This window comes from Salmo salar, chromosome 01 (genome assembly GCF_965601325.2).
Source record: "Salmo salar chromosome 01, fSalSal1, whole genome shotgun sequence".
NCBI classification, from domain to species: Eukaryota; Metazoa; Chordata; class Actinopteri; order Salmoniformes; family Salmonidae; genus Salmo; species Salmo salar.
In genome coordinates, this window is record NC_138291.1 from 19,512,501 (window position 1) to 19,535,000 (window position 22,500).

Below are 22,500 nucleotides of genomic sequence, written 5' to 3' on the forward strand. Positions count from 1 at the left end.
TGCCCGGCAACCGACAGCATCTTCTATTGTCGTGGCAACGACTCTGTACTGGTGTACATGGGCCGAGAGACACAGGCCAGAGACCTGGGAGTACAACCTTTTACAGGTAACACACACTGACACACACACGCCCAGGCACACTAACACACAGACAGATGGACATACACACACTCGCACGCATCTATCTACACGCTCACAGGACCCTACACACACACCGGACCCTACACACTCACAGGATCCTACACACTCACAGGACCCTACACACTCACAGGACCCTACACACTCACAGGACCCTACACACTCACAGGATCCTACACACTCACAGGACCCTACACACACACCGGACCCTACACACTCACAGGACCCTACACACACACCGGACCCTACACACTCACAGGACCCTACACACACACCGGACCCTACACACTCACAGGATCCTACACACTCACAGGACCCTACACACTCACAGGACCCTACACACTCACAGGACCCTACACACTCAGAGGATCCTTCACACTCACAGGACCCTACACACTCACAGGACCCTACACACTCACAGGACCCTACACACTCACAGGACCCTACACACTCACAGGACCCTACACACTCACAGGACCCTACACACACACAGGACCCTAAACACACACAGGACCATACACACTCACAGGACCCTACACACTCACAGGACCATACACACTCACAGGACCCTACACACACACACACACACACAGGACCTTACACACTCACATGATCCCACACACACACAGGACCCTACACACTCACAGGACCCTACACACACACAGGACCATACACACTCACAGGACCCTACACACACACACACAGGGCCCTACACAATCACAGGACCCTACACACTCACAGGACCCTACACACTCACAGGACCCTTCACACTCACAGGACCCTTCACACTCACAGAGCCCTACACACTCACAGGACCCTACACACACACACAGGACCCTACACACACACAGGACCATACACACTCACAGGACCCTACACACACACAGGGCCCTACACAATCACAGGACCCTACACACTCACAGGACCCTACACACTCACAGGACCCTTCACACTCACAGGACCCTTCACACTCACAGAGCCCTACACACTCACAGGACCCTACACACACACACAGGACCCTACACACTCACAGGACCCTTCACACTCACAGGACCCTTCACACTCACAGAGCCCTACACACTCACAGGACCCTACACACACACACAGGACCCTACACACTCACAGGACCCTACACACACACACAGGACCCTACACACTCAGAGTATCCTTCACTCTCACAGGACCCTTCACACTCACAGGACCCTTCACACTCACAGGACCCTACACACTCACAGGACCCTTCACACTCACAGGACCCTTCACACTCACAGGACCCTTCACACTCACAGGACCCTACACACACACAGGACCCTACACACTCACAGGATCCTACACACACACATGACATTACACACTCACAGAACCCAAACACTCACAGGACCCTACACACTCACAGGACCCTACACACACACCGGACCCTACACACTCACAGGATCCTACACACTCACAGGACCCTACACACACACCGGACCCTACACACTCACAGGACCCTACACACACACAGGACCCTACACACTCACAGGACCCTTCACACTCACAGGACCCTTCACACTCACAGAACCCAAACACTCACAGGACCCTTCACACTCACAGGACCCTTCACACTCACAGAGCCCTACACACTCACAGGACCCTACACACACACACAGGACCCTACACACTCACAGGATCCCACACACACACAGGACCCTACACACTCAGAGTATCCTTCACTCTCACAGGACCCTTCACACTCACAGGACCCTTCACACTCACAGGACCCTACACACTCACAGGACCCTTCACACTCACAGGACCCTTCACACTCACAGGACCCTTCACACTCACAGGACCCTACACACACACAGGACCCTACACACTCACAGGATCCTACACACACACATGACATTACACACTCACAGAACCCAAACACTCACAGGACCCTACACACTCACAGGACCCTACACACACACCGGACCCTACACACTCACAGGATCCTACACACTCACAGGACCCTACACACACACCGGACCCTACACACTCACAGGACCCTACACACACACAGGACCCTACACACTCACAGGACCCTACACACACACATGACATTACACACTCACAGAACCCAAACACTCACAGGACCCTACACACTCACAGGACCCTACACACACACCGGACCCTACACACTCACAGGATCCTACACACTCACAGGACCCTACACACACACCGGACCCTACACACTCACAGGACCCTACACACACACCGGACCCTACACACTCACAGGATCCTACACACTCACAGGACCCTACACACTCACAGGACCCTACACACTCACAGGACCCTACACACACATGACCTTACACACTTACAGGACCCTACACACACACACAGGGCCCTACACACTCACAGGACCATACACACTCACAGGACCCTACACACTCAGAGGATCCTTCACACTCACAGGACCCTACACACTCACAGGACCCTACACACACACAAGACCCTACACACACACACACACAGGACCTTACACACTCACATGATCCCACACACTCACAGGATCCCACACACACACAGGACCCTACACACACACAGGACCATACACACTCACAGGACCCTACACACACACACACAGGGCCCTACACACTCACAGGACCCTACACACTCACAGGACCATACACACACACAGGACCCTACACACTCACAGGACCCTTCACACTCACAGGACCCTTCACACTCACAGGACCCTACACACTCACAGGACCCTTCACACTCACAGGACCCTTCACACTCACAGGACCCTTCACACTCACAGGACCCTACACACACACAGGACCCTACACACTCACAGGATCCTACACACTCACAGGACCCTACACACACACAGGACCCTACACACTCACAGGACCCTACACACACACATGACATTACACACTCACAGAACCCAAACACTCACAGGACCCTACACACTCACAGAACCCTACACACTCACAGAACCCTACACACACACACACAGGACCTTACACACTCATGGGATCCCACACACACACAGGACCCTACACACTCACAGGACCCTACACACTCACAGGACCCTACACACTCACAGGACCCTACACACTCACAGGACCCTACACACACACCGGATCCTACACACTCACAGGACCATACACACTCACAGGACCCTACACACTCACAGGACCCTACACACACAGGACCCTACACATTCACAGGACCCTTCACACTCAGAGGAGCCTACACACTCACAGGACCCTACACACTCACAGGATCCTTCACACTCACAGGACCCTTCACACACACACAGGACCCTACACACACTCATAGGACCCTACACACTCACAGGACCCTACACACACACAGGACCCTACACACACACAGGACCCTACACGCTCACAGGACCCTACACACTCAGAGGACCCTACACACTCAGAGGACCCTACACACTCACTGGACCCTACACACTCAGAGGACCCTACACACTCACACATAATGTGCACATCCGTTTATACTGAGTCTATACACACACACCCACTCACATACAAGCAGCTGCTACTCTGTTTGTCTTTTGTCCTGTTACCTAGTCACCTTACCCCTATACTTATCTACCTCTATCACTCCAGTATCCCTGCACATTGTAAATATGGTACTGGAACTGACCCTGTATACAGCATGCTTACTTACTTATTGTGTTCTTCATTAGTTTTTTATATTTATTACATTGTTATTGATTATTGCATTGTTTGGTTTTGAGTTTGCAAGAAGGGCATTTCACTGTAATTGTGCTTGTGACATTAAAACGTGGAACACACACACACACACACACACACACACACACACACACCCTAACCTCGACAGTCCAGTGACCCCATGGAGACAGAGCAGAGGTCCCAACAGTTATGTACATACACTATGTTCTCTCCATCAGCACTATTCTAGAAGTGGACAGAGACACTCTGCAAGCAGCTTCCCTAATGTGCTTTACTGGCTCTGTGTAAATATAGATGGAATACTTTCCATAGGCCTACCTACGTTTGTCTGTCTGTCTGTCTGTCTGTCTGTCTGTCTGTCTGTCTGTCTGTCTGTCTGTCTGTCTGTCTGTCTGTCTGTCTGTCTGTCTGTCTGTCTGTCTGTCTGTCTGTCTGTCTGTCTGTCTGTCTGTCTGTCTGTCTGTCTGTCTGTCTGTCTGTCTGTCTGTCTGCATATCTACCTACACCTGTCTGTCCGTCCGTCCGTCCGTCCGTCTGTCTGTCTACCCTTGTCTGTCTTTGTCTAGAACAGAATATAGCAGCACAGCAGAGCTATTATTATACACACACATTATGTGTGTCTATCTGCCTGGTGTTTTACAGCATCACTATCCATCCTTAGTCGCTCAGATAGATCACGTGTTTGTGTGTGTAACCTTGAATATGTGATGATTTTATGTGTGTGTGTGTGTGTGTGTGTGTGTGTGTGTGCGTGCGTGCGTGCGTGCGCGTGTGTGTGCGTGTGTGTGTGCGTGCGTGTGTGCGTATGCGTGCGTGTGTGTGTGCGTGTGTGTGTAGAGTACCTGTACAGGGTGGTGGCGTCGGGAGAGGGAGGATGGACAACAGGACCCTGGGAACGTGGCCGCAGCAGGGAAACGGGTAACACTCACCTGGAGCACTATGTTCATGTCTGGTAGGATGTTTGACACTCAGAGATCAGAGAAAGAGAGAGGAGGGAGAGAGACAGAGAGACAGAGTGATAGACAGAGAGAAGAGAGAGAGGGGGGGAGAGAAGGGGGTGAAGAGAGAGAGAGATGGAGTGATAGACAGAGAGATGAGAGAGAGAGACAACATAACCAACACAAATGGGTCACAACTCCTGCAGCTCTGTCGGACGCTGAGTGTGTACATAGGCAATGGTAGGCTTTGAGGGGACTCCTATGGTAGGTATACCTATAGCTCATCTCTTGGCATTAGTACTATAGACAACTTTATCACTGACCTCAACCCACAGTCTCTTAGAGCGTACACCGTCAGATCACAGCAAAATTCCACTCTACTTGAACAAAGCTATGCTCAATCATGAGGCATCAAAGCCAAAGGAACTGAATAATATTTAAGAAATGCTATAGCTCAATGGTTTCCAAACTTTTTATAGTCCCGTACCCCTTCAAACATTCAACCTCCAGCTGTACCCCCTCTAGCACCAGGGTCAGCACACTCTCAAATGTTTTTTTTTGCCATCATTGTAAGCCTGCCACACACACACTATACGATAGATTTATTAAACCGTTATTGTCACAACCTGGCTCGTGGGAAGTGACAAAGAGCTCTTATAGGACCAGGGCACAAATAATAATATAATAATAATCAATCATTTTGCTCTTTATTTAACCAAATAAAACCTTATTTGTTCACTGAAAATGGTGAATAACTCACCACAGGTTAATGAGAAGGTTGTGCTTGAAAGGATGCACATAACTCTGCAATGTTGGATTGTATTGGAGAGTCTCAGTCTTAAATCATTTTCCACACACAGTCTGTGCCTGTATTTAGTTTTCAGGCTAGTGACGGCCGAGAATCCACTCTCACATAGGTATGTGGTTGCAAAGGGCATCAGTGTCTTAACAGCGCGATTTGCCAAGGCAGGATACTCTGAGCGCAGCCCTATCCAAAAATCTGACAGTGGCTTCTGATTAAATTAAATTTTCACAGAACCGCTTGTTTCAATTTCGATGAGGCCCTCTTGTTCAGATATCTGTAAGTGGACTGGAGGCAGGGCATGAAAGGGATAATACATCCAGTTGTTTGTGTCATCCGCTTCAGGAAAGTACCTGCGTAATTGCGCACCCAGACACTCAGGTGCTTCGCTATATCACATTTGACATTGTCTGTAAGCTTGAGTTCATTTGTACACAAAAAATCATACAATGATGGAAAGACCTGTGTGTTGTCCTTGTTAATGCAGACAGAGAAGAGCTTCAACTTCTTAATCATAGCCTCAATTTTGTCCCGCACATTGAATATAGTTGTGGAGAGTCCCTGTAATCCTAGATTCAGATCATTCAGGTGAGAAAAAAACATCACCCAGATAGGCCAGTCGTGTGAGAAACTCGTCATCATGCAAGCGGTCAGACAAGTGAAAATTATGGTCAGTAAAGAACACTTTAAGCTCGTCTCTCAATTCCAAAAATGTGTCAATACTTTACCCCTTGATAACCAGCGCACTTCTGTATGTTGTAAAAGCGTTACATGGTCGCTGCCCAAATCATTGCATAGTGCAGAAAATACACAAGAGTTCAGGGGCCTTGCTTTAACAAAGTTAACCATTTTCACTGTAGTACCAAAATTTCTTTCCAGCTGTCAGGCATTCCTTTGGCAGCAAAAGCCTCTCAGTGGATGCTGCAGTGTACCCAAATGGCGTCGGGAGCAACTGCTTACACGCGCGCTACCACTCCGCTATGTCTCCCTGTCATGGCTTTGCGCCATCAGCAGGCTGACATTTTACATGCCCCCAACCGATTTTGTTTTTTTGTTTGTTTATCTGTGCTGTTCGTGACATGGTTTTTTACTCATTTTGCACATAATGTTGCTGCTACCATCTCTTATGACCGAAAATAACATCTAGACATCAGGACTGGGATTACTCACAACGGACTAGCAGAATCCTTTTTGTTCTTTCATGACTCTGATGTGCCCGTGGATATACGGCTCCCTCTGGAACAGGCCCCGACCCCCGTGATCTGCGTGAAGAGGAGGCGGAGAATGAAAGGCCAGAAAGCGGGCTGCTTTCTGAGAATGAGAAGGCGATCGAATAATCCCCACTTCCCTCAATTCTGCTAGCAAACGTGCAATCTTTGGACAATAAAATCGACGTGTTACGGGAAAGATTAAACTACCAACAGGACATTAAAAACTGTAACATCTTATGCTTCACGGAGTCATGGCTGAATGACGACAATATCAACGTACAGCTGGCTGGCTATACGATGTACCGGCAGGATAGAACAGCGGCATCTGGTAAGACAAGAGGTTGGCGGTCTATGTATTTTTGTAAATAACAGCTGGTGCACTATATCTAAGGAAGTCTTGCGCTATTGCTCGCCTGAGGTTGAGTATATCATGATAAGCTGTAGACCAAGAGAGTTCTCATCTGTATTTGTCATAGCTGTTTAGATACCACCACAGTCAGAGGCTGGCACTAAGACAGCATTGAATGAGCTGTATTCCACCATAAGCAAACAAGAAAACGCTGAGGCGGTGCTTCTCGTAGCCGGGGACTACGAGAAGGGAAACTTGTAGGGAAACTTAAATCCGTTTTACCAAATTTCTATCAGCATGTTAAATGTGCAACCAGAGGGAAAAGAACTCTGAACCACCTATACTCCACACATAGAGACGCATACAAAGCTCTCCCTCGCCCTCTATTTGGCAAATCTGACCATAATTCCATCCTCCTGATTCCTGCTTACAAGCAAAAATTTAAGCAGGAAGCACCAGTGACTAGATCAATAAAAAAGTGGTTAGATGAAGCAGATGCTAAGCTACAGGACTGTTTTGCTAGCACAGACCGGAATATGTTCCGGGATTCCTCCAATGGCATTGAGGATTACACCATTGGCTTCTGTCATTGGCTTCATCAGTAAGTGCATCGATGACGTCGTCCCCACAGTGACCGTACATACATTCCCCAACCAGAAGCCATGGATTACAGGTAGCATCCGCTCTGAGCTAAAGGCTAGAACTGCCGCTTTCAAGGACCGGGACTCTAACCCAGAAACTTATAAGAAATCCTGTTATGCCCTCCGACGAACCATCAAACAGGCAACGCGTCAATACAGGACTAATATGGAGTCGTACTACACCGGCTCTGATGCTCGTCAGATGTGGCACGGCTTGCAAACCATTTCAGACTACAAAGAAAAGCACAGCCGAGAGCTGCCCAGTGACACGAGCCTACCGGACGAGCTAAACTACTTCTATGCTCGCTTCAAGGCAAATAACACTGAAACATGCATGAGAGCACCAGCTGTACCGGAAGACGGTGTGATCACGCTCTCCCCAGCCGATGTGAGTTAGACCTTTAGACAGGTCAACATTCACAAGGCCGACAACAACGAGACAGCCTATAGGGAGGATGTCTTCAAGTTCCTTGGTGTCCACATTACCAACAAACTAACATGGTCCAAGCACACCAAGACAGTCGTGAAGCGGGCACGACAAAACCTATTCCCCCTTAGGAGAGTGAAAAGATTTGGCATATGTCCTCAGATCCTCAAAAGGTTTTACAGCGGCACCATCGAGAGCATCCTGACTGGTTGAATCAATGCCTGGTATGGCAGCTGCTCGGCTTCCGACCGCAAGGCACTACAGAGGGTAGTGCGAACGGCCGAGTACATCACTGGGGCCAAGCTTCCTGCCATCCAGGACCTCTATACCAGGGGGTGTCAGTGGAAGGCCCTAAAAATTGTCAAAGACTCCAGCCACCCTAGTCATAGACTGTTCTCTTTGCTACCGCACGGCAATCAGTACCAGAGTGCCAAGTCTAGTTCCAAGACGCTTCTAAACAGCTTCTATCCCCAAGCCATAAGACTCCTGAACATCTAGTCAAATGGCTTCCCAGACTATTTACATTAACCCCCCCCCCCCCCCCCCCCACACACACACACACACACACACCACTGCCACTGTCTGTTGTCACGTTTGGCTACATATGGGCGGTTAGTGGAATTCCCGTGAGAGAGTAACGGTTAATGTAATTGGATGTTAATTATTTGACTAGGCTACCTGTATTTGACATTGTGTTGTTATTTCTCTAAACACTGTGAAACGAGGCTTCTCAGGCAAGAAAAAAAAAATCACCCAAATGTATAGCCCCGTTGGAAAATATAAATGGACTGTTTGAAAATGTGAAGAAGAAAAAAATGTACCAAAGAAAAATCATATATGTATGTATTTTATTTGGCGTACACCCGACGGCATTGTGTGTACCCCTGGGGAATACCTGCTATAGCTGGAAGAACAGTAGTGTGGAAATCTACCCCAAAAATATTAGGCAACAACAAATTCAATCCCTTCTAGACAATTTCCTGGACAAAATGTTTCACTGTAATAGTGACGGTGTACACTTACAGTAGCAGTAGAAAACCTAAACAGTGTATTTGACCTCTCAGCTTCCCTATCAAATCTAAATATTTCAAGCAGACAACCTAAGAAAATGAACAACAATGTCAAGAATGCAAAAACCTAAGAAAGAAATGGAGAAACCTATCCAACCAAAAAACATAGAGACCCAGAAAACCTGAGTCTACGCCTTCACTATGGTGAATCACTAAAACAATACAGAAGTACGCTACGGAAAAACAAGGAACAGCACGTCAGAAATCAGATCAATCAACAGCAACCTTGGGAAAATCCTCTGCATTAATTCAAATCAAATCAAATTTTATTGGTCACATACAGTACACATATTTAGCAGATGTTATTGCAGGTGTAGCGAAATGCTAGGGTTCCTAGCTCTGACAGTGCAGTAGTATCTAACAATTCACAACAATACACACATCTAAAAGTAAAATAATGGAATTAAGAAATATATCAATATTAGATCGAGCAACGCTGGAGTGGCAGGTACTAAAATACAGTAGAATAGAATACAGTATATACATATGGGATGAGTAAAACAGGATGTAAACATTATTTAAACATTATTAAAGTGACTAGTGTTCCATTATCAAAGTGGCCAGTGATTCCAAGTCTATGTATATAGGGCAGCAGCCTCTAAGGTGCAGGGTTGCGTAACCGGGTGGAAGCCAGCTAGTGATGGCTATTTAACAGCCTGATAGCCTTGAGATATGATTTTTTTTTTCAGTCTCTCGGCCCCAGCTTTGATGCACCTGTACTGACCTCGCCTTCTGGATGATAGCGGGGTGAACAAGCCATGGCTCGGGTGGTTGATGTCCTTGATGATCTTTTTGGCCTTCCTGTGACATCGAGGGCTGTAGGTGTCCTGGAGGGCAGGTAGTTTGCCCCCGGTGATGCATTGGGCAGACCACACCCCCCTCTGGAGAGCCCTGTGGTTGCGGGTGGTGCAGTTGCTGTACCAGGCGGTGATACAGCCCAACAGGATGCTCTCAATTGTGCATTTGTAAACGTTTGTGAGGGTTTTAGGGGCCAAGCTAAATTTCTTCAGCCTCCTGAGGTTGAAGAGGAGCTAGTGCGCCTTCTTCACCATACTGTCTGTGTGGGTGGACCATTTCAGATCGTCAGTGATGTGTACACAGAGGAACTTGAAGCTTTCCATCTTCTCCACTGCTGTCTCTCGATGTGGATAGGGGCGTGCTCCCTCTGCTGTTTCCTGAAGTCCACGATCAGCTCCTTTGTTTTGTTGACGTTGAGTTAGAGGTTATTTTCCTGGCATCATGTTGTCATTGTTGCTAGTCAAGCCTACTACTGTTGTGTCGTCTGTAAACTTGATGATTGAGTTGGAGGCGTGCGTGGCCACGCAATAACAGAGAGTACAGGAGGGGGCTGAGCATGCACCCTTGTGGGTCCCCTGTGTTGAGAATCAGTGGGGTGGAGGTGTTGTTTCCTACCTTCACCACCTGGGGTCGGCCCATTAGGAAGTCCAGGACCCAGCTTCACAGGGCGGGGTTCAGACCCAAGGCCCCGAGCTTAAAGATGAGCTTGGAGGGTACTGTGGTGTTGAATGCTGAGCTATAGTCAATGAACAGCATTCTTACATAGGTATTCCTCTTGTCCGGATGGGATAGGGCAGTGTGCAGTGCGATGGCGATTGCATCGTCTGTGGATCTATTGGGGCGGTAAGCAAATTAAAGTGGGTCTAGCATGTCATGTAAGGTAGAGGTGTTATGATCCTTAACTTCTTGGGGCTATGTGGGACGCTAGCGTGCCACCCGTGGTGCACCCTATCAACAGCAGGTGCATTTCAAGAGCGGCAAATTTGAAACCAAATAAATGTCAAAATTCAAATTTTTCAAACATACAACTATCTTACACCCTTTGAAAGATAAACATCTCCTTAATCTAACCACGTTGTCCGATTTCAAAAAGGTTTTACGGCGAAAGCATAAAGTTAGATTATGTTAGGAGAGTACATTGACAAAAGCTATGTGTAATGTTTTGTCAATTCAAAGACAGGGTCACCAAAACCATAAAACCAGCTAAAATGATGCACTAACCTTTTACAATCTCCATCAGATGACACTCCTAGGACATTATGTTAGACAATGCATGCATTTTTAGTTCTATCAAGTTCATATTTATATCCAAAAACAGCGTTTTACTATGGCATTGATGTTGAGGAAATCGTTTCCCTCCAATAACCGACAGTCAAGTCAGCACCACAAATTAAATAATTAAAATTAGAAAACATTGGTCAAATATTATATTGTCATTTAAAGAATTATAGATTTACATCTCTTGAACGCAATCAACTTGCCAGATTTAAAAATAACCTTACTGGGAAATCACACTTTGCAATAATCTGAGCACTGCGCCCAGAAAAATATGCTTTGCTATACAGACAAACGGCCATGTTGGAGAGATCTAAAATCGAAAATACTATGTAAATAATCCATTACCTTTGATTCTCTTCATCAGATGTCACTTCCAGGAATCCCAGGTCCATAACGAATGTAGTTTTGTTCAAAAAAGCTCATCATTTATATCCAAAAAGCTCCGTGTTGTTAGCACATGATCTAAGCCAGCCGGACTTCTCGGCATGAACGAGGGGAAAAAATATATTTACGTTCGTTCAAACATGTCAAACGTTGTATAGCATAAATCATTAGTGCCTTTTTTAACCAGAACATGAATAATATTCAAGGTGGACGAATGCATTCTCTTTTATAACGTATTGGAACGAGGGTACCCAACATGAACTCGCACGCCAGAGTCTAATCGGCCATCACCGTTCCATGGCTCTTGGTCGGTCAGATCTCACAGTAAAAGACTCAAAACACTTTGTAAAGGCTGGTGACATCTAGTGGAAGCAATAGGAAGTGCCAAAACATTAATCAACCCCTGTGTGTTTCAATGGCATAGGCTTAAAGGTAATTCAACACATCAGGTATCCACTTCCTGTCAGAAAATGTCTCAGGGTTTTGCCTGCCAAATGAGTTCTGTTATACTCACAGACACCATTCAAACAGTTTTAGAAACTGTAGGGTGTTTTCTATCCATATATAATAAGTATATGCATATTCTAGTTACTGGGTAGGATTAGTAACCAGATTAAATCGGGTACGTTTTTTTATCCAGCCGTGAAAATACTGCCCCCTAGCCCCAACAGGTTAACTAGCCTCTCAAAGCACTTCATGATGACAGAAGTGAGTGCTACAGGGCGATAGTCATTTAGTTCAGTTACCTTTAATTTGCCTGGGAGCAAGACGTCGGTGCCCGTGATGTGGCTGGTTTTCCCTTTGTAGTCCGTGATTGTCTGTAGACCCTTCCACATACGTCTCGTGTCTGAGTCATTGAATTGCGACTCCACTTTGTCTCTGTACTGACATTTGGCCTGTTTGATTGCCTTACGGAGGGAATAACTACCTGTTTGCATTCGGCCATATTCCCATTCACCTTGCCATGGTTAAATGCGGTGGTTATCATTAACCACAGATGCATACATTTCCTCAGCGAAAACAATGTGCTGAGTAAATGTCAAATTGGCTTTTTACCAAATTACTGTAAGACAGACCACGTATTCACCCTGCACACCCTAATTGACAAACAAACAAACCAAAACAAAGGCTAAGTCTTCTCATGCTTTGTTGATTTTAAGAAAAAGCTTTTGTCTCAATTTGGCATAAGAGCCTGCTACACAAATTGATGGAAAATGGTGTTTGAAAAAAAAAACATACGACATTATAAAATCGATGTACACAAACAACAAGTGTGCGGTTAAAATTGGCAAAAAACACACACATTTCTTTCCACAGGGCCGGAGGATGCGACAGGGATACAGCTTAAGCCCCACCCTCTTTCAACATAAACATGAATTGGCGAGGGCACTAGAACAGTCTGCAGTACCCGGCCTCATCCAACTAGAATTTGAATTAAAATGTCTACTGTTTGCTGATGACCTGGTGCTTCTGTCCCCAACCATAGAGGGCCTACAGCAACATCTAGATCTTCTTCACAGATCCTATCAGACCTGGGCCCTGGCAGTAAATCTAAGTAAGACATAAATAATGTTGCTCCTAAAATGGACCAGTTGCCAGGACCACAAATACAAATTCCATCTGGACAACGATGCAATAGAGCACACAAAAAACTATACATACCTTGGCCTAAACATCAGCGCCACAGGTAACTTCCACAAAGCTGTGAACGATCTGAGAGACAAGGCAAAAAGGGCCTTCTATGCCATCAAAAGGAACATAAAATTCGACATACCAATTAGGATCTGGATAAGAAATACCTGAATCAGTTATAGAACCCATTGCCCTTTATGGTTGTGAGGTCTGGGGTCTGCTCACCAACCAAAAATTCACAAAATGGGACAATCAGCAAGTTGAGACTCTGCTTGCAGAATTCTGCAAAAATATCCTTTGTGTACAACGTAAAACACCAAATAATGCATGCAGAGCAGAATTAGGCTGATACCCGCTAATTATCAAAATCCGGGAAAAGAGACATTAAATTCTACAGCCACCTAAATGGAAGCGATTCCCAAACCTTCCATAACAAAGCCATCATCTACAGAGAAATTAACCTGGAGAAGAGTCCCCTAAGTAAGCTGGTCCTGTGGCTCTGTTCACAAACACAAACAGACCCCACAGAGCCCCAGAACAGCAACACAATTAGACCCAACCAAATCATGAGAAATCAAAAAGTTAATTAATTGACACATTGGAAAGAATTTCCAAAAAACAGAGCAAACTAGAATGCTATTTGGCCCTAAACAGAGTACACAGTGGCAGACTACCTGACCACTGTGACTGACCCAAACTTAAGGAAAGCTTTGATGTCACGTCCTGACCCTTGTAAGAGGTCATTTTCCATAGTAGAGTGGTCAGGGCGTGACAGGGGGGTGTTTTGGGTGTGTTTTTAGGGTTTCTGTTTCATTGTGGGGTTTCTAGATTTCTATTTCTATGTTTTCCTTTTCTATGCGTTGGCCAGGTATGGTTTCCAATCATAGGCAGATGTCTATCGTTGTCTCTGATTGGAAGCCATACTTAGGTAGCCTGTTTTCCATGTGTGGGTGTGGGTTGTTTATTTGTGAGTAGTGTTTGCCTGCTCTGCGTTACGGCTTTGTTGTTTTGTTATTTAAAGTGGTTGGTGTATTGCATTTAGTTTCACGATTAATAAAAAGATGTGGAAGTACGAACACGCTGCGTTTTGGTCCGATCCTTCAGAAAGCCGTGACATTTGACTATGTACAGACTCAGTGAGCATAGCCTTGCTATTGAGAAAGGCCACCGAAGGCAGACCTGGCTCTCAAGAGAAGACAGGCTATGTGCAAGCTGCCCACAAAATGAGGTGGAAACTGAGCTGCACTTCCTAACCTCCTGCCAAATGTATGACCATATTAGAGACACATATTTCCCTCAGATTACACAGACCCACAAAGAATTTGAAAACAAACCACATTTTGATAAACTCCCATATCTACTGGGTGAAATACCACAGTGTGCCATCACAGCAGCAAGATTTGTAACCTGTTGCCACAAGAAAAGTGCAACCAGTGAAGAACAAACACATTGTAAATACAACCTATGTTTAAGTTGATTTATTTTCCCTTTTGTACTTTAACTATTTGCACATCATTACAACACTAGTTTACATACACCTTAGCCAACTACATTTAAACTCAGTTTTTCACAATTCCTGACATTTAATCCTAGTAAAAATTCCCTGTCTTAGGTCAGTTAGGATCACCACTTTATTTTAAGAATGTGAAATGTCAGAATAATAGTAGAGAGAATGATTTATTTCAGCTTTTATTTCTTTCAACACATTCCCAGTGGGTCAGAAGTTTACATACACTCAATTAGTATTTGGTAGCATTGCCTTTAAAATTGTCTAACTTGGATTAAACGTTTCGGGTAGCCTTCCACAAGCTTCCCACAATAAGTTGGGTGAATTTGGGCCCAATCCTCATGACAGAGCTGGTGTAACTGAGTCATGTTTGTAGGCCTCCTTGCTCGCACACGCTTTTTCAGTTCTACCCACACATTTTCTATGGGATTGAGATCAGGGCTTTGTGATGGCCACTCCAATAGCTTGACTTTGTTGTCCTTAAGACATTTTTCCACAACTTTGGAAGTATGCTTGGGGTCATTGTCATTTGGAAGACCCATTTGCGACCAAGCTTTAACTTCCTGACTGATGTCTTGAGATGTTGCTTCAATATATCCACATACTTTTCCTGCCTCATGATGCCATCTATTTTGTGAAGTGCACCAGTCCCTCCTTCAGCAAAGCACCCCCACAACATGATGCTGCCACCCCTGTGCTTCACAGTTGGGATGGTGTTCTTCGGCTTGCGAGCGTCCCCTTTTTCCTCCAAACATAATGATGGTCATTACGGCCAATCAGTTCTATTTTTGTTACATCAGAGCAGAGGACATTTTTATGCACATTGCCCCCATGTGCAGTTGCAAACCGTGGTCTGGCTTTTTTATGGTGGTTTTTGAGCAGTTCTTCCTTGCTTCGTGGCCTTTCAAGTTATGTCGATATAGGACTTGTTTTACTGTGGATATAGATACTTAACAATGTCCTTTGCTGTTTCTTTTGATTTTCCCAAGATGTCAAGCATAGAGACACTGAGTTTGAAGGTAGATCTTTAAATACATCCACAGGTACACCTCCAATTGACTGAAATGATGTCAATTAGCCTATCAGAAACTTCTAAATCCATGACATCATTTTCTGGAATTTTCCAAGATGTTTAAAGGCACAGTCAATTTAGTATATGTAAACTTCTGACCCACTGGAATTGTGATACAGTGAATTATAAGTGAATTAATCTGTCTGTTAACAATTGTTGGAAAAATTACTTGTCATGCACAAAGTAGATGTCCTAACCAACTTGCCAAAACTATAGTTTGTTAACAAGAATTTTGTGGAGTGGTTGAAAAGCGAGTTTTAATGACACTCCAACCTAAGTGTATGTAAACTTCCGACTTCATCTGTATATATAATGTGACATTTGAAATGTCTTTATTCTTTTGGAACTTTTGGAGTGTAATGTTTATTGTACATTTTTTATTGTTTATTTCACCTTTGTTTATTATATATTTCCCTTGCTTTGGCAATGTAAACATATGTTTCCCATGTCAATAAAGCCCCTTAAATTGAAATTGAAATTGAGAGAGGGGGGAGAGATGGGGGGGTAGAGAGAGAGACAGAGTGATAGACCGAGAGAAGAGAGAGACATAGTGATATACAGAGAAAAGAGAGAGAGAGACAGAGTGATAGACCGAGAGAAGAGAGACATAGTGATAGACAGAGAGAAGAGAGAGAGAAACAGAGTGATAGACAGAGAAAAGAGAGTGACACAGTGATAGACATAGAAAAGAGAGAGAGAGACAGAGTGATCGACAGAGAAGAGAGAGAATGACATACAGAGAAAAGAGAGAGTGACAGAGTGATAGACTGAAAAAAGAGAGAGACAGAGTGATAGACAGAGAGAAGAGAGAGCGAGAGAGAGAGACAGAGTGATAGACAGAGAGAAGAGAGAGACGGGGTGATAGAGAAGAGAGTGACAGGGTGATAGACAAAGAAAAGAGAGAGTGATAGGCTTGTGGTCTAGATAAAATCAGAAATGAAATGCTGAAAAACAGCACACCTGAGTTGCAAAATGCTGTGCTTAAATTGTTCGACATGGTTTTAACTTCTGGCTGCTTCCCTGATGTCTGGAACCAGGGGCTCATCCCCCCTATCCACAAAAGTGGAGACAAATCAGACCCCAATAATTACAGGGGAATTTGCGTAAACAGCCACTTGCGAAAGGTTTTCTGTAGCATTTTGAATTCAAGAATTCAAACCTTTCTTCAAGAAAAAAAATGTAATAAGTAAATGTCAAATTGGCTTTCTCCCTAACCATCGCACTACTGACCATATATACACCTTACACACACTAATTAATAAACACGTCCATCAAAAAAAGAGGGCAAAATCTTTGCTTGCTTTATTGACTTTAAAAAAGCATTTGATTCTATTTGGCACGAAGGGCAATTCTACAAAATTCTCCAAAGTGAGCTTGGTGGTAAGGTGTATGACTTAATAAAATGTATGTACACAGAAAACAAGTGTGCAATAAAAATCAAAAACCAAAGAACAAAATTATTTTCACAACGTCGAGGTGTGAGACAAGGCTGCAGTTTGAGTCCAAATCTTTTCAACATTTATATCAATGAATTAGCAGACATGTTGGACCATTCTCCAGCCCCAGGACTCACACTATTTGACACAGAGGTGAAATACCTGCTATATGCTGATGACTTGGTACTTCTTTCACCAACCAAAGGTCTTCAACAGAACATTAATATTCTAGAGCAATATTGCCATAATTGGGCCCTGGCAGTAAATTTCCAAAAAACAAAAATCATGATTTTCAACAAAAAAATACAGATTTCGGAAGCACAAATATAAATTCACCCTGAACAACACCATAATTGAACACACTAAAAATTACACCTACCTTGGTCTGACCATATCTGCATCGGGAAACTTTAATATGGCAGTGAATGCACTCAAAGAAAAAGCCCGCAGAACATTGTATGCAATAAAAATGAAATTATTCAAAATCAACACCCCAATTAGAATTTGGACCAAAATATTTGACAGTGTAATCCTACCAATAGCTCTTTACGGAAGTGAGGTTTGGGGGCCACTCAATAAACTGGACTTTAAAATGTGGGACAAACATCCAATTGAAGCCCTACATGCAGAATTCTGTCGGAAAATCCAGAGAAATACACCAACTAATGCATGTAGGGCATTAGTTTTCCAGTAGTAATGAAAATACAGAAAAGATCATAAAATGTTTTGCTACATCTAAATTCAAGTCCAAATTCAAGTCTGCAATTTAAAGCACTCCAAACCCAAGAGCTGAGCCCAGAAACGAGCCCTCTCAGTCAGCTGGTGTTGGACCTCACCAACCAAGCTGACACCAGCACTGCTTCAAATGAAAGAATTCAAATAAACAAAATCATGAACCAATCAAAGGACTCATATTTACAACATTGGAAAAACGAAACAAAATCCCAAAGCCGACTAAATTGCTACCTGACCCTAAACAGAGAATATGAATTGGCTGATTATCTCTACTCTGTCAGAGATACGAAGCAGAGACAGATCCTTACCAAGTACAGACTGAGTGACCACCGATTGGCAATAGAAACCGGCAGACATAAAAAGACATGGCTACCCAAAGAGGAGCGTGTATGTGGTCACTGCACGACAGGGGAGGTAGAGACAGAGATGCACTTTCTCCTTTACTGTGATAAATATTCCTCACCAAGAGATTCATTACTCACAGAAATTACTAGATTTATTCCAAAACTAAAAATACTCATGGGCGAAGGAACAATGGCTCCTCTTGCAGCCAAATATGTATTTGCCTGCCATAGCCTAGTAAGCAGTAATTTACTTATTATTAATCAAAATCAAAATCAAAATATTATTACTATTATTGTTATTATTGTTATTACTATTATTATTGTTGTTTATCATTCCAAATAGTAGTGGTATGGGTAGTAATGGTAATGATAGCAGTTTAGTGATGGTGGTGGTAGTAGTAGTGGTATGGGTAGTAATGGTAATGATAGCAGTTTAGTGATGGTGGTGGTAGTAGTAGTAGTAATGATGATGGTAGTTGTAGTACTGATGTAATGGCGAAGATTACCGTTATTTAGTTATAAGTGAATTATAGTTTCATTTTTCCATATTTTTATATTTATTACATTTCTACTATTGACTGTTACCATTTTATTGTAATTATTTTTGTATTTAATTTTGTATTATTATTTACTACCATTTTGTATTATTATTTGTTATTGTTTATAATTTTATTACAATGTATATTGTATACATTGTTGCTTTGGCAATATTGGCACATTGACATGTTTTTCATGCCAATAAAGCAGCATGAATTTGAATTTGATAGACAGAGAAAAGAGAGAGTGACAGAGTGATTGACAGAGAGAAGAGAGAGAGAGATGGAGTGATAGACAGGGAGAAGAGAAGAGAGAGACAGAGTGATAGACAGAGAGAAGAGAGAGACGGAGTGATAGACCGAGAGAAGAGACAGTGACAGAGTGATAGACAGAGAAAAGAGAGAGACAGAGTGATAGACAGAGAGAAGAGAGAGACAGAGTGATTGACAGAGAGAAGAGAGAGACAGAGTGATAGACAGAGAGAAGAGAGAGACAGAGTGATTGACAGAGAGAAGAGAGAGAGTGACAGAGTGATAGACAGAGAGGTGAGAGAGACAGTGGTAGACAGAGAGAAGAGAGAGACAGAGTGATTGACAGAGAGAAGAGAGAGACAGAGTGATTGACAGAGAGAAGAGAGAGACAGAGTGATAGACAGAGAGAAGAGAGTGATAGACATAGAGAAGAGAGAGACAGAGTGATAGACAGAGAGAAGAGAGAGAGTGACAGAGTGATAGACAGAGAGGTGAGAGAGACAGTGGTAGACAGCGAGAAGAGAGAGACAGAGAGGATAGAGAGACGGAGTGATAGACAGGGAGAAGAGAAGAGAGAGACAGAGTGATAGACAGAGAGAAGAGAGAGACGGAGTGATAGACCGAGAGAAGAGACAGTGACAGAGTGATAGACAGAGAAAAGAGAGAGACAGAGTGATAGACAGAGAGAAGAGAGAGACAGAGTGATTGACAGAGAGAAGAGAGAGACAGAGTGATAGACAGAGAGAAGAGAGAGACAGAGTGATTGACAGAGAGAAGAGAGAGAGTGACAGAGTGATAGACAGAGAGGTGAGAGAGACAGTGGTAGACAGAGAGAAGAGAGAGACAGAGTGATTGACAGAGAGAAGAGAGAGACAGAGTGATTGACAGAGAGAAGAGAGAGACAGAGTGATAGACAGAGAGAAGAGAGTGATAGACATAGAGAAGAGAGAGACAGAGTGATAGACAGAGAGAAGAGAGAGAGTGACAGAGTGATAGACAGAGAGGTGAGAGAGACAGTGGTAGACAGCGAGAAGAGAGAGACAGAGAGGATAGAGAGACGGAGTGATAGACAGAGTGATAGACAGAGAGAAGAGAGAGACGGAGTGATAGACAGAGAGAAGCGAGAGACAGAGTGATAGACAGAGAGGAGAGAGAGACAGAGTGATAGACAGAGAGAAGCGAGAGACAGAGTGATAGACAGAGAGAAGCGAGAGACAGAGTGATAGACAGAGAGAAGAGAGATTGACAGTGATAGACAGAGAGGAGAGAGAGACGGAGTGATAGAGAAGAGAGAAAGACAGAGTGATAGACAGAGAGAAGAGAGATTGACAGTGATAGACAGAGAGGAGAGAGAGACAGAGTGATAGAAGGAGAGGAGAGAGAGACAGAGAGGAGAGAGAGAGTGATAGACAGAGAAGAGAGCGACGGAGTGATAGACAGAGAAGAGAGAGAGACAGAGAAGAGTGCAGAAAAAGAGAGAGAATGAGAAAACAAGAGAAAGATAATATTACAATACACATTATAACTACAGCCTTTACCTCCTTTTATTTAACTAGGCAAGTCAGTTAAGAACAAATTATTATTTACAATGACGGCCTACCGGGGAACAGTGTTCAGGGCAGAATGACAGATTTTTACCTTGTCAGCTCAGGGATTCCATCCAGCAACCTTTCAGTGACTGGCCCAACGCTCTAACCACTAGGCTACCTGCCACTCCTTCTCTCTATCTTTCTCTCTGCTAGACCTCCCTATTATTAGTTAGTGTCATACTGTAGTTTTCAGGTGTGCCCATTCTCCATCCTGCTGTTAGCAGGCCAATATGTGTTCCAGTCACCCAGATGAGATGGAGCGCCCTGATACCTTATCATATGTTCCTCTGTCACACACACTGCACTGTACAAATGGGAGCTGCTCGCTACCTCGCTCACTACAACACCCAGACAAATGAACATGTGTGTGGCTGGGGGGGGATTGTGTCTCTGTGTGTGTGTGTGTGTGTGTGTGGCTGGGGGGGGATTGTGTGTGTGTGTGTGTGTGTGTGTGTGTGTGTGTGTGTGTGTGTGTGTGTGTGTGTGTGTGTGTGTGTGTGTGTGTGTGTGTGTGTGTGTGTGTGTGTGTGTGCATTCCTTTGTCAGAATAGGGTGAATTCAGGTTCATACTGTATATGCAACATATACCACACATTATACAATCCTACAATTACATCATGAGAAATGATATGAGTGATATGTTAACTGAGATTGATAATCCTTGCATGGGGAGACACGAGAGGATTTCCCTTTTTCCTCTGTTGACCTGGGATGTCCTGCTACGTTACAGTTATATCACAGAGGGCTCCTGCTGTGTCTCTCCCTGCCTTGCCAACCATCATCATTAATACTGGGAGAGGGAGGGAGGGAGGGAGGGAGGGAGGGAGGGAGGGAGGGAGGGAGGGAGGGAGGGAGGGGGGGGAGGGGGAGGGAGGGAAGCAGGGAGGAGGAGGTGAGAGGGACAGAGAGGCTGATTGCTGTGAAATATGGTGGATGTATTAAATTATGGCTGAAAAAGTTACAACTCTAATAAATTGTATTTATGTTAATGGTTAGTTCTGATTTAATGGCTCTATTAAAGGTAAAATATGTTGGCTGACTCTCTCTCTCTGCCCCTCTCTCTATTGCACACCTCTCTTTCTCTCCGACTCTCCTCTCTTTCCCACCCTTTTTTCATTTTACCTCTCCCTAAATGTCATTTTCTCTTCTCTCTTTGCCTTTTTTTATCCTCTGCCTTTCTCTACTCTACCCTTCTTTCTCTCTCTCTGTCCCTCTCTTTTCCCCCCTTTCTCTCTCCAGTCCCCCAGAGTGTTGCCCCTCCCTCTAGTCTCCAGAGTGGGAGTGGCTTCAGTGTCCAGGTGAGCTGGGCCCCGCCCCTCCAGGTGAGCGGAGTGATTGACAGGTACGAACTGAGGGCCTACGACCTGGATCAGCCTGACTCAACACCTGTTACTGCCTCCTACCTGTCCACTGGTAACCACACAGGTAAGACACACACACACACACACACACACACACACACACACACACACACACACACACTCAGGGGAGGGTGAGGAAAAAGGGGGACTAATGCTGGCAACCAACTGAGCTGGTCTAGCCCAGATACCAGTGATGTCATATTAGAGAACTCTCCATCTCCACCTCTCTCCTCCCCTCTCACTTTATCTCTTTTACGATGATGATGCCGTCTCTGATTCGTCACTTCTCCCATCCTCTC

General features: G+C 44.6%; 1 protein-coding gene across 1 annotated transcript in view; it reads left to right on the plus strand.

The window, feature by feature from the left end:
• The window catches only part of ush2a (Usher syndrome 2A (autosomal recessive, mild)), a 477,069-nt gene that overhangs the window by 185,888 nt on the left and 268,681 nt on the right, over positions 1-22,500 (plus strand). The window contains 3 exon segments of the mRNA XM_082957499.1: positions 1-106; positions 4,677-4,757; positions 22,080-22,265. The exon segment at positions 1-106 is cut by the window's left edge and continues 131 nt beyond it. Of these exon segments, the coding sequence (XP_082813625.1) occupies positions 1-106; positions 4,677-4,757; positions 22,080-22,265 (373 nt within the window).